The sequence below is a fragment of the Phyllobates terribilis genome, unplaced genomic scaffold, assembly GCF_046119375.1.
Source record: "Phyllobates terribilis strain yellow unplaced genomic scaffold, ASM4611937v1 Scaffold_8__6_contigs__length_399053987, whole genome shotgun sequence".
Taxonomy (NCBI): Eukaryota; Metazoa; Chordata; class Amphibia; order Anura; family Dendrobatidae; genus Phyllobates; species Phyllobates terribilis.
In genome coordinates this window covers 289245143-289258037 of record NW_027362768.1, presented here as the reverse complement: position 1 = coordinate 289258037, position 12895 = coordinate 289245143, and the positions used below count along the sequence as shown (strand labels likewise).

Below are 12895 nucleotides of genomic sequence, written 5' to 3'. Positions count from 1 at the left end.
CTCTGCCAAACCTGGCCTTTATGGGAGAGTGGCAAGAAGAAGCCATTTTTGAAAGCAAGCCATAAGAAGTCTTGTTTGCAATAGTCCATGTAGAGGACACTGCTAGCACGTGGAAGAAGGTGCTCTGGTCAGATGAGACTAAAGTTAAAAAAATTTTGATAAATGCAAAACTCTATGAGTGGCGGAAAACTAACACTGCATATCACCCTGAAAACACCATCCCCAATGTCAAACATGGTGGTAGCATCTATAAGGTAGCTAATGGTCGCATAATCGATGGGAGGTATGTGTCACAGAGATGGCTGTCCTCTGTGCTGTAACCCGGAGTTTTTCTCTAGTGCACGTAAGCACTAAGAGGATCGTTTGTGCACCTAGGACCGAGTTATGGGTAGCTTAGAGAGTTGGGCGGGTCTAGCTACCCACATACCTCACCTCTGGGTGTGGTTAACAGTCTATAAAATGGAGACCGTTGTTTGGCACATAGTCTGTGTGTCTGGAGGGAGAAGGCCTCCTGTGTGTGGTTGTCTCCAGACTGGGCCGTGTACTGGATGCCTACCAGCCTGTGTCACCACAGCGCTGGCTAACCAGAGACTTTCTTCAAAGGACTGTTTTCTTTGTGTTTGCCTGAACTAAAGGCTGTTTGCTTTTCCTTTTGGTGTCTGGGTTTATGAAGCAATAAACCGACATGAACTTTTAAAGGAACATGCTTCCTGTTTTCCTCCCATTGCACCCCAGTGAGTAAAACCCCTACACATAATATGTGGGGATGTTTTTCTTCAGCAGGGACAAGGAAGTTGGTCAGAGTTGATGGGAAAATGGATGGAGGTAAATACAGGGCAATCCTGGAGGAAAACCTATTAGAGGCTGCAAAAGACTTTAGACTGGGGCATATGTTCACCTTCCAGCAGGACGAAGACCCTAAACATACTGCTAGAGCTACAATTGAATGGTCTAGATCAAAGCCCAATCACAGTCCAGACCTAAATCCAATTGAGAATCTATGGCAAGACTTGAAAATTGCTGTTCACAGATGCCTCCATCCAATCTCACTGAGCTAGAGTGAGCGTGAAAAGAAGAAGGTGCATAAATTTCAGCCTGTAGATGTACAAAGCTGGTAAAGACATACTACAAAAGACTAGCAGCAGTAATTGCAGCAAAAGGTGGTCATATTAAGTATAGACTCAGGGGGCTGAATACAAATGCATGTCACAATTTTCAGATTTATATTTTTAAAATATTTAGAAAACCGTGAACCATTTCCTTTACACTTCACAAATACTTGCCACTTTGTGTTGGTATATGAGATGAAAAAACAAATAAAATACATTTAGGTTTGTGGCTGTAACGTGAAAAAATGTGGAAAAGTTCACAGGGTATGAATACTTTCTCAAGGCACTGTAGGCAAAACAACCTTTTTATAAGGTGTCAGCTCTCTAGGACCTACCGTTATCGACATATTAACAAAAAACTGAATACAAAAGCATTCTTGAGACATTCACCAAAAACAACACAAGAGCGCATTATAATTTACGGCTAAACGATTGAACAATCTGCACCAAATTTGGAACATAGGTAAATCAGATGCTTCCGAAGGATCTAAACTGGGTTTAAGCTCTTTAGGATCTACTGTTCTCAAGATACTGAACCCCAAAAAAAACACAAAAGCAAATACTAATTTACGAGTAAACAACTGGATCATTAGGCGCCGAATTTGGCATGTAGGTAAATCAGGCACTTAAGAACATTTTACATCAGGTTTCATCTCTTTAGCACGAGATATATGAAAAAATAAATGGAATACAAAAGCGTTTGAGATATTAACTAAAATAAGGAACACGAAAGTAAAAATATTAATTTGCAGCCAAATGACTGTACCAATCTGCACCAATTTTGGCACATAAGTAAATCCGGTGCTTTGGAAGGTTTTACACCGTGTAGACCATCCTTGATAAGGAACAAGAAGTTGTGGTCTTTAGGACCTTCTTTTCTTGATATATTCACAAAAAAATAGAATGCAAAAGCAAATATAAATTTATGCCCAAACCACTAGACCAATCTGTCCCAAATTTGAAACATACATTGGGTACGGAAAGTATTCAGACCCCTTTAAATTTTTCACTCTTTGTTTCATTGCAGGCACTTGGTAAATTCTAAAAAGTTCTTTTTTTTCTCATTAAAGTACACTCTGCACCCCATCTTGACTGAAAAAAAAAACAGAAATGTAGAAATTTTTGCAAATTTCTTAAAAAAGAAAAACTGAAATATCACATGGTCATAAGTATTCAGACCCTTTGCTCAGTATTGAGTAGAAGCACCCTTTTGAGCTAGTACAGCCATGAGTCTTCTTGGGAATGATACAACAAGTTTTTCACACCTGAATTTGGGGATCCTCTGCCATTCTTCCTTGCAAATCCTCGCCAGTTCAGGTTGGATGGTGAACGTTGGTGGACAGCCATTTTCAGGTCTCTCCAGAGATGCTCAATTGGGTTTAGGTCTCTGGCTGGGCCAGTCAAGAATGGTCACAGAGTTGTTCTGAAGCCACTCCTTTGTTATTTTAGCTGTGTGCTTACCGTCATTGTCTTGTTGGAAGGTGAACCTTCGGCCAAGTCTGAGGTCCAGAGTACTCTGGAAGAGGTTTTCATCCAGGATATCTCTGTACTTGGCACATTCATGTTTCCTTCAATTGCAACCAGTCGTCCTGACCCTGCAGATGAAAAACACCCTCATAGCATGATGCTGCCACCACCATGTTTCACTTTTGGGATTTTATTGGGCAGGTGATGAGCAGTGCCTGGTTTTCTCCACACATACCGCTTAGAATTACCACCAAAAAGTTCTATCTTCGTCTTATCATACCAGAGAATCTTATTTCTCATAGTCTGGGAGTCCTTCATGTGTTTTTGAGCAAACTCTATGCGGGCTTTCATATGTCTTGCACTGAGGAGAGGCTTCCGTCGGGCCGCTCTGCCATAAAGGCCCGACTGGTGGAGGGCTGCAGTGATAGTTGACTTTGTGGAACTTTCTCCCATCGCCCTACTGCATCTCTGGAGCTCAGCCACAGTGATCTTGGGGTTCTTCTTTACCTCTCTCATCAAGGCTCTTCTCACACGATTGCTCAGTTTGGCTGGATGGCCAGGTCTAGGAAGACTTCTGGTGGTCCAAACTTCTTCCATTTAAGGATTATGGAGGCCACTGTGCTCTTAGGAACCTTGAGTAATGCAGAAATTCTTTAGTAACCTTGGTCAGATCTGTGCCTTGCCACAATTATGTCTCTGAGCTCCTTGGGCAGTTCCCTTGAGCTCATGATTCTCATTTGGTCTGACATGCACTGTGAGCTGTGAGGTCTTATATAGACAGGTGTGTGCCTTTCCAAATCAAGTCCTATCAGTTTAATTAAACACAGCTGGACTCCAATGAAGGAGTAGAACCATCTCAAGGAGGATCACAAGGAAATGGACAGCATGTGACTTAAATATGAGTGTCTGAGCAAAGGGTCTGAATGCTTATGACCATGTGATATTTCGGTTCGCAACTAAAAAATGAATACAAAAGCAACTGTGTTTCAGGTTTCAGCTCTCTTGCACCCTCTGCCCTCGATATATTTGCAAAAAGAAAATAGAATACAAAAGCAAATATTAATTTAACTTTCTGCCATTATACCCCTTGATGTGAGTTTTGCTGTTGCTTCTCCATGTCAAGCAAAGGCAAATAAGAAACAACAGCAAATAATGTGTCAAGGGGTGAGGTCACCATCCTTGCCTTTATTATTGTAACGGCTCACTAGTTGAGGTGGATCTGCTAAGCCTCTGGGCACATGGACCCCAGGCGTAGATACAGTTGCTAGAGGACACAGGGAATTGTGAGGACTAAGACTAACTGGAAGCTCAGGAGCAGGCAGACAGGTGGAGTGGAAGTCAGCAGGGATGGATGCGAATTGAAACTCAGTAGTACAGATAATGGAGCATACCAAAGAAGGAACACTAGAGTCTTAATTCCAAGACTCAGCTGTGTGTCAATTGGCTATAAACAGGTCTAGTCAGAGGATGTCATTGACCTATGCCGGGCAGCCTGCAAAACCCGAAGTGGAGTACAACAGAGGGCAGCAGATCCAGGAGAAGGGAGATGAGCCCGGGATAGGTGTCTAACAATTATATTGTTTTTCATTTTAATCAATATATCCTGATAAAGATTAATTGATTTTTTTTTTCATTTTACTTTGTTCTATGTCCTGTGTCTGTAATTATAGTAACACACATCATAAACTGCAAGAAGGTGCCTAATATTAATAACAAGTGACTAAGAGATGCCATCATTAACCATTTGAAGGTTCATTTCATTAGGTCAAGTCGATAAAGTTTATGGCTTTTCCATGACAAGGTAAACCTATACCAGTAGGGCTGAGTCAGGGGACCCTTGGTTTACAGATTCTTTTTAAAAAGGTTCAGAAAACATTCAGTGAAGCCAGATTTCTTTTTATCATATTTAACAAGGACCCAGACTTTGGTAACACCCACAATATTTAATATTTATTGCATACTTGATGTATGTATTCTATATCCTTTGGTGTCACGGGTGTGTCAGAAGTAAAACACAGTCGCCCTGCAGTTGGCTACAAATCTCTTTGTTTGGCATTACAGACATCTTCTTGAAGCTGTCTCTCTAGGACCCAGCGGCTAGATTCCTCTGGCTAATTAACACTCTGGCCTGGGTGTATAAATACCTGCTGTGTGCCAGAGGGAGGTGCTGGCGATATTCACATTATCCCTTGTGAAGGCTTGAGCAAGAGCAGTACTTCTACCTCTCTGGTGCTAGAGGACGTGTGCGCATTTGTCTGGAGTCATCTAAAGCTAAGCGATTTTTCCTTGTTTGTCCCCCCTTGTTGTCTGTAGTGGTCAGTGGGGATCGACCAGCGCTCATCTCCTCCCTTCCCTAGCCAGGGCCCAACGCCAGGGAAAGACAGGCGAGGTATCCGTGCGGCGATTGGGGAAGAAGCAATATAGGGACGTTAGTGGAGACAGGGTGAGATTAGATCTACCTAGGAGGTCTCCACTTTCCCCTTTCCCTAGAGTCTGGGCTCCCTTTCCCTCTTCCCTTTGTGTTGCACTAAGTCTTTCCTACACCGTACGTGACATTTGGTATGTACTAAATATACTGGCTTGCTTCAAATTTCTATTTTTCCTACAACATAAATGGACCAAAGTAGGATTTGAAATTATCATAGGCACCAACTCTCTTTTTACTTGATGTGATGCAATAAAAATACTTTCACATGAGGAATCTTTTGTCCAATTGTTTATCCATCGACAAATTGTAGAAACCATACAAAGGATGACTGACAGCAACATAGCAAATGGAGATGAGACCTTTATGTCTGGGATCTCTACACAGCCATCAGTGACACAATGAGATGTCATGATAATTGAATAATTATTGTAGCACACAAAACAGAGAATTTAATATAATGGCTCTGTGACTTTAATCTTCACCCATGCCAATTGGCTCGTGCATACCTGCGGCTGTAACTAATACTGCAACTTAGGACTATGGGGGCAAATAGATGTGCCCAGATAAGCATTGAAGGGTTTGCAGCTCTCACCTGAGCACCATGATTCTTTAGGTCCCCGGCTGGGTGTGTGTGTCTGCTGCTCGCCATGGCCAGCTACAGTATAGACGAGGTCTTCTTGTACAAGGTCCCGGCCTCGGTCATGTGCAGCTTCTACGAGATCATGGACTCTCTGGATGACACCGACTGGAAAAAGTTCGCTTCCATGATTATCACTGACCAGACAGCGCTGCGGCTCCTGGAGCAAGGACCCCGGAGGAATCGGACACAAGAGCTCATTTGGAACTGGACATACAGAAATGCTCGACTTAAGGATCTTCTGTTCATCTTAAGGAAACTGAATTTATTGCGGGCACTCAATATTTTTGATTGCTGGAGTTTGGATTACGTATCGAAATTGGCAGCTGCTCAAAACACTCATCCGGCCAAGGACCCCTCTCCTCCCACACGTATATTGCTTTCCCAAGACCACAGTGTCTGCGAGAAAAAAAAAAAGTCACCCTCAACAGACACTGCACCTAATTCTGGACACCCACTACCTCTTCCTGGCCCCGCTCCCTCATATCTGAATTTCAGCAGCATTTGCCCATCCAAAGCATCGAGCTCTGAAAGCAGCAGGGACAGCACTACTAGTAATACTCACCCTTCTATTCAGGAATCCCCGGTCTCCAGTCACGCCATAGAGCCCTCAAAGCATTTATTGTGGAATTTCCAAGAAGTGACCCAGGGTACGAGAAACTTCTCCCAGTCCTTCCTTATCGGAGAGGGTGGATTTGGCTGTGTATATAAAGCAGTCATCCGGAACACGGTGTATGCCATTAAGCGGCTGAAGCAGGATGCGGAGTTAGAATGGAGCACAGTAAAGAAGAGCTTCCAGACTGAGATTAGATCTACCTAGGAGGTCTCCACTTTCCCCTTTCCCTAGAGTCTGGGCTCCCTTTCCCTCTTCCCTTTGTGTTGCACTAAGTCTTTCCTACACCGTACGTGACATTTGGTATGTACTAAATATACTGGCTTGCTTCAAATTTCTATTTTTCCTACAACATAAATGGACCAAAGTAGGATTTGAAATTATCATAGGCACCAACTCTCTTTTTACTTGATGTGATGCAATAAAAATACTTTCACATGAGGAATCTTTTGTCCAATTGTTTATCCATCGACAAATTGTAGAAACCATACAAAGGATGACTGACAGCAACATAGCAAATGGAGATGAGACCTTTATGTCTGGGATCTCTACACAGCCATCAGTGACACAATGAGATGTCATGATAATTGAATAATTATTGTAGCACACAAAACAGAGAATTTAATATAATGGCTCTGTGACTTTAATCTTCACCCATGCCAATTGGCTCGTGCATACCTGCGGCTGTAACTAATACTGCAACTTAGGACTATGGGGGCAAATAGATGTGCCCAGATAAGCATTGAAGGGTTTGCAGCTCTCACCTGAGCACCATGATTCTTTAGGTTATGAGCACACGATATCTTTTTCAGGCGTATTCTACCTGAAACTGACCTGAAAAAGCGCTTAATTGTCATGTCATGAATTGTCAATTCCATTGCAATACTCCATGGAGAATGTGGAGACACGAGGGTCAGTGGGTGTTCTGGTCCACTGGCCTGGCTGTCTTTAGAAAGATTGCACGGGCTAAGGCTAATCCCATTGAACGCCCTTACTCCTTCCCCGTGGGCAGAATACTACTCAGACAACACAGTTTGAGGGTAACACACATACTTTATTGGATCACCAGCAGTCAACAAAATATAGTATAGTCCCATCAAGTACACAAGATGGTGAAAATGACAGAGTCTTACCCTTTCGCTGACTTGCCAAGGAGTAGAACCTATTCGACTTCGGGGCATCCAGGGCCAACTACCCCAATCAGTAGCACCCTGCTTTTAGCGGGCGCCCACAAAGAGGAGGTAGCGGCAAGCTTAGGAAGCAGACCAAGTACAGTGTGGTATGTGACCAGGTGATCTGATTGTCCCAACCTTGGTTCTCCAAGCGTCTTCGTGGGTTCAGTGATGGCTCATTTAGGGCATTCTCCCACAGGATTGGGGGTAATCCCTCATTCTTTGATTGGTCAATTAACCTGCATATTTGTCCTTCAAGTTGTGTAAACTAGTAAACCTGCAGGGGGTTGATTCAATCAGCATGCATTCCATAGATTAACATACAACAAGAGTCAACATACAGGCCAATATGAAACAATGGTTCGTGTCCAATGACCTACTGAACAGAAAAACAATATGTCTGGCATAATTAAGAATAATTCACCCCCGCAACAGGCCATGGTGATGCTATGTTGTCACATTCCTCCCCCTTCTTAATTAGCCCGGGAGACTGCTGGATCCTGTTGTGGGTCGCTGTAGACGGGGCTGTCAGACGTGATAGGCTTCCGATCATCCTTCACTCGTTGGGGACAGTCCATTGGCATTTCATTCAGCACAGACAAAAATGTTTCACCTTCATGAGAACGAAACTTTGTATCATCCAATTTCCTCAAAGTATATTTCATGTCTTCCTTGCGAATAAACTCCACAATGCTTATTCCATCCTTGCGTACATCAGCATAGCAGACATCTCCAGCTTCTCTCATATGATCTTTCAGACCCTGTCAACTCCCCGATGGGGTAAGACCTGAGACAAGGACTCTGTATTCAGTTCGCCGGCACAGGGGTCCTCCATTTCCACCCCCCTGTTCCCCTGTGTGAGCTGGAAAACTCCACAAATAATCGAAGAGAACCAAACTCATATCCATTAGGTCCAAACACATCGTCCTCTGCATCCCGCGGATTCTGGAAGCTGATGAAGGTGAACAGTGCAGTGCTGCTCCCCCTGTGATTCTTCAGCTGATGGTACGGATCCACACATACCGATGGAACACCTCCTCCAGCTCCTTCTCCCGTACATCGGCCAGTAAATTGCCCACGTAAATGCACCCATCTCCAGAGCGCTGACTCCCAGACAGGGAGATGGCCACTTGGTGGCCTGGTAATTGGTGTTCTGGGGGGGACAATATCTGGGCTGACCAGGTTGATGAAAGACCCAATGTATCAAAGTCCCTGGGCCTGAATATCACCGACCTTGATCGGCTGGATGTAGTGATGGAGGTTAGCTGGTGTAGGGTGACCAGTCTACCATATAGTGTGGTCAGGATATATCACTTTATCCGCTGCTGATGTATCCAGGGGGTAGTGTCCCTTAGACCCGATGGCTCATCTTGGCAGACATTGACAGGCTGGGCCAGCAGACAGGCTCCAGGGGCCGGTGCCCTGCAGACAATCTTTGGCCATGTGTACAAGGTGCATGTATAACAGGACCGTGGGATGGGCAAATCATGGGTCTTGTTTGTAAACCTTTGTCCTGGTAGGGTTTCTGCTGGGTAGCAAGATAGTCCTGCTCGAATGGCTGGTGGCCACTCGAATCCTTGGTTGAGGGGTCTCCTGGGATCGGTGGACATATTGGATCTCCAGTGGGGTCGAATGGCTGTAAACTCGTCGGCCAATCTAGCTGCTTTCTCTGGGGTGCCCGGCTTCTGGTCAGGTACCCACTCTTATATTTCGGGGGTCATATTCTCCATAAGTTGCTCGAGCATGATCACATCCCATTGGGCAGCAGTGGATTGGGCAGACCGACTATCAAGCCAGTGGTTGCAGTGCCTTCGGAGTTGACTGCCAAATTCTACATAGGAGGACCCCTGGCGAGACAAAGTCTGGAACTTGGTGCGATATCTGTCAGGGGTGTTGGGCCAACAGGGTGTCCTTAATAGTCCCATAGTCCAGGCAGTCCTGAGGCCCAAGCGACTGGACAACATCCTAGATCCAGCAAGTCAAACTAGTCCAGAGGTATTTGGCCCAATCAGCTGTTGGCACCTGGTGCATCAGCATCGGGGTCTCAAATTTTTGCAGATGTTCATCAACCTCTGTGTTGGACTTGTTAAATACTGGCACGTCTCTGTAATGGAGATGATTTCCTTGGTAGCGGACCATCATAGAGCTAGGGTCTGGCGCTGGTGGTAGTGGTAATGGAACTCTCAAAACTGATTCCATAACAAAAGCCCTCTCCCCGCTTGAGGCTCTGGGTCCCAATGCGACCAACAACTCCTGGATTCGGGCTGCTTTAGACTGGATTGTTGATTACAGATAACCTCTGGATCCTTGATTTGGCAAGGAGTTAATTTCCTTTTGGTGAACCTCATCGTCCCCCTCGACGTTCTGGGCATCCCAAAGGACCAATTCCTGGATCAAATCCGACCGAGTGTCGGTGGCCCAGTATTTGAACCGTCAAAGCTGGCACAGCTCCTGTAGTTGCCGTTTCCTGTTGAGGCTGTATATCCACTCCAGTCCACTTCTCAAGGCTCTCATTCAGGGCATTCTCCCACAGGATTGGGGGAAGGTGGTGGGAGTTAATCCCTCATTGTTCAATTGTTTAATTATCCTACATATTTGTCCTTCAAGGTGTGTAGACTAGTAAACCTGCAGTAGGCTGATACAATACATAATCAGCAGGTATTCAATAGATTAACATACAACAAGAGTCAATGTACAGGCTCATATGAAACAATAGCTCCAATGACCTACTGAACAAAGGAACAATACGTCTTGCATAAAATTAAAAATAATTCACCCCCGCACCAGGCCAGGGTGACACTGTGTCCTCACATTTGACCAGGCCCGGCCTGGCAATCTACCGAGGCGGGCATATGCCCAGTGGGCTGGCTGCTCTAAACTGCAAAGTAGGCCGCCGGCCCTTTAAAACTTTTAAATGAAGCCCCTGGGTGCCCACGCTGGCAAGGCCCACCGCGTGTACGTACACGCGCTGACAAGGGCAGCCTGTGCACGCACGGGGCCGGGGCCTGACCGGGTACTGGGACCAGTGTCTTGCTGAGAGTGGCTTCCAGTGGCCGAGGCCATGTTCCTGAAGATATGATCTACAGGAAAATGGCCACCGGAGCCGGCACATGTGCTCTGCCACACCGGCGGCCATTTTCCTGTAGATGACAGCTTCAGAAAGATGGCCGCGCACACGGGAAGCTGCTCACAGCAAGGCCCCGGTACCAGGCCCCCAGCGCCAGGCTCCCAGCCACTACACACCCAGGCCCCCGGGAACCAGACACCCAGGCCCCCAGCCACCAGACACCCAGGCACCAGACCCCCGGCCCCCAGCCCCAGGCCCCCAGGAACCAGCCCCCTGGCACCCAGGCCACCAAGCATCAGGCGACCAGCGCCAGGCACCCAGGCCACCAGCGCCAGGCCCCAGGCTACCAGTCCCTCAGCATCAGGCACCCAGGCCACCAGCCCTATGCCACCAGCCCCCTGGCCCCCAGCCAACCAGCACCAGGTCCCCAGGAGCCAGCACCCAGGCCACCAGCCCACTGGCCACCAGGCACCCAGGCCACCAAGCATCAGGCCACCAGCGCCAGGCACCCAGGCCACCAGCGCCAGGCCACCAGGGCATCAGCCCCAGGCCACCAGCGCTAAGTACCCAGGCCACCAGGCACCCAGCCCCAGGACCCTAGGCACCAGCCACCAGCGCCAGGCCCCCAGGCACCCATCCCCAGGCCACCAGTGCCAGGCACTAAGCCCCAGGACCCCAGCGCCGGGCCACTAGCCCCCCAGCACCAGGCCCCCGGCCACGCAGCATCTCACCTCTTATGCTGCAGTCGCCAGGTTCCTGAGGGAGGGAATGGAGGGCCCTGCTTCTTGCTTCACCAGCACCGCAACTCCCCGCTGCTGGTGCACCAGCTTCTCGCATCCAGGGTCTGCAGCATTCCTCCACTTCCGCCGGCTTCCTGAATGATCCTGCCTCCTGTGACTCCCGCTCCACCGCCCCCCAGGTAAGATACCTATTCAGACTATAAGACGGACCCCCATCTTATAAAAGATATTTTTTTCCTATTTTCCACCCCAAAATTTGGGGTGCGTCTTATGGTCCGGTGTGTCTTATAGTCCAAAAAATACAGTATTCAGCAGTTGTGGTGTCTCTTATATGATATATATGTGAGTCTTCTATGTGATATATACATCATAATGTAGTATATAGTGTAATGCAGTCTTAATATAGTGTGTAAGGTAGAGTTGTGTATATACTGAATAGTATATAGTGTAGAGATGTTTATATAGTATGATTATATGTGTATAGTGTGGAATCCACACTATATACACTGCTTTATCTCTACACTGTATAGTATATACACTGCTCCACACTATATTCCTTAACACAGCATATACTGTGGAACTGTGCATGTCGTGTATACTTCTCCTGTCCTGTATACATGGTGTAAATCTCAATATCTGCTCTAATTATGAATGTGTGCATGTATGTATATATATATATGTGTGTGTGTGTATATAAATAAGCAGCACTCTGATTAATTGTGGAAAAAGTGGAGGACTCTATATTAGCCCTTGTGGCAACGTTTCAGATCCATAACAGAACATTTCTCTGTTATGGAAGCAAAACATGGCCACAAGGGCTAATAAAGAAGAATCCTCCACTTTTCTCTTGTTTAATCGGTGTGCTGCTTTTATTCTTTTCATAAATCCCTTTGTTTTAATGTTATGTGTCCTGAAAGCATTTCACCCACTGCTTAAGATTTGGTGGTGCTCAGTTATGACATATATCAGGGCTGACGTCACCACCCAGCGCACCCAGGCAAGTGCTGGAGCCCTGGCCATATGGGGGGGGTCCATTAGCCGCTGTGGGGCTCATGAGTCATGGCCCCCCCAACCACCTGGGTCATACTTTCAGCTGTTTCAGCATCCTAGATGCCAATACAGTTGAAAACAATGATGGGTGAGGAAGGCGTCCCCTGACGCTCCCTCTCCCATCATTCCCCCTCTGTGTCTGAGCTCTGTGAGTTCTCAGCGCAGCAGACACGATGATTTTCACTACAGCACGATCAGTGCTGAGCAGTGCAGAGGGCCGGAAGACGCTGAGGAGACCAGAGCAGCGGGAATGGGGGACTATGTGGGGCCATTATTCTGTATGGAGGACTATGTGGGGCCATTATTCCGTATGGAGGACTATGTGGGGCCATTATTCTGTATGGAGGACTATGTGGGGCTCATTATTCTGTATGGAGGACTATGTGGGGCCCATTAGTCTGTATGGAGGACTATGTGGGGCCATTATACTGTATGCAGGACTATGTGGGGCCCATTATACTGTATGGAGGACTATGTGGGGCCATTATTCTGTATGGAGGACTATGTGGGGACATTATACTGTATGGAGGACTGTGTGGGGCCCATTATACTGTATGGAGGACTATGTGGGGCCATTATTCTGTATGGAGGACTATGTGGTGCCCATTATTC

The 12895-nt window shown here is 46.5% G+C and overlaps 1 protein-coding gene and 1 pseudogene across 1 annotated transcript; one reads left to right on the top strand and one right to left on the bottom strand.

Moving 5' to 3' along the window:
• The first annotated feature begins 5626 nt into the window (after nt 1–5626).
• Nucleotides 5627–6461, top strand: LOC141157746 (interleukin-1 receptor-associated kinase 1-like). The gene has a single exon (XM_073645281.1). The coding sequence runs from the start codon at nt 5652–5654 to the stop codon at nt 6459–6461; it is 810 nt and encodes a 269-aa protein (XP_073501382.1). The 5' UTR covers nt 5627–5651.
• Nucleotides 6462–7899: 1438 nt separating this feature from the next.
• LOC141157744 (serine/arginine-rich splicing factor 9 pseudogene) lies at nt 7900–9036 on the bottom strand (annotated as a pseudogene).
• Between the last annotated feature and the right edge of the window lie 3859 nt (nt 9037–12895).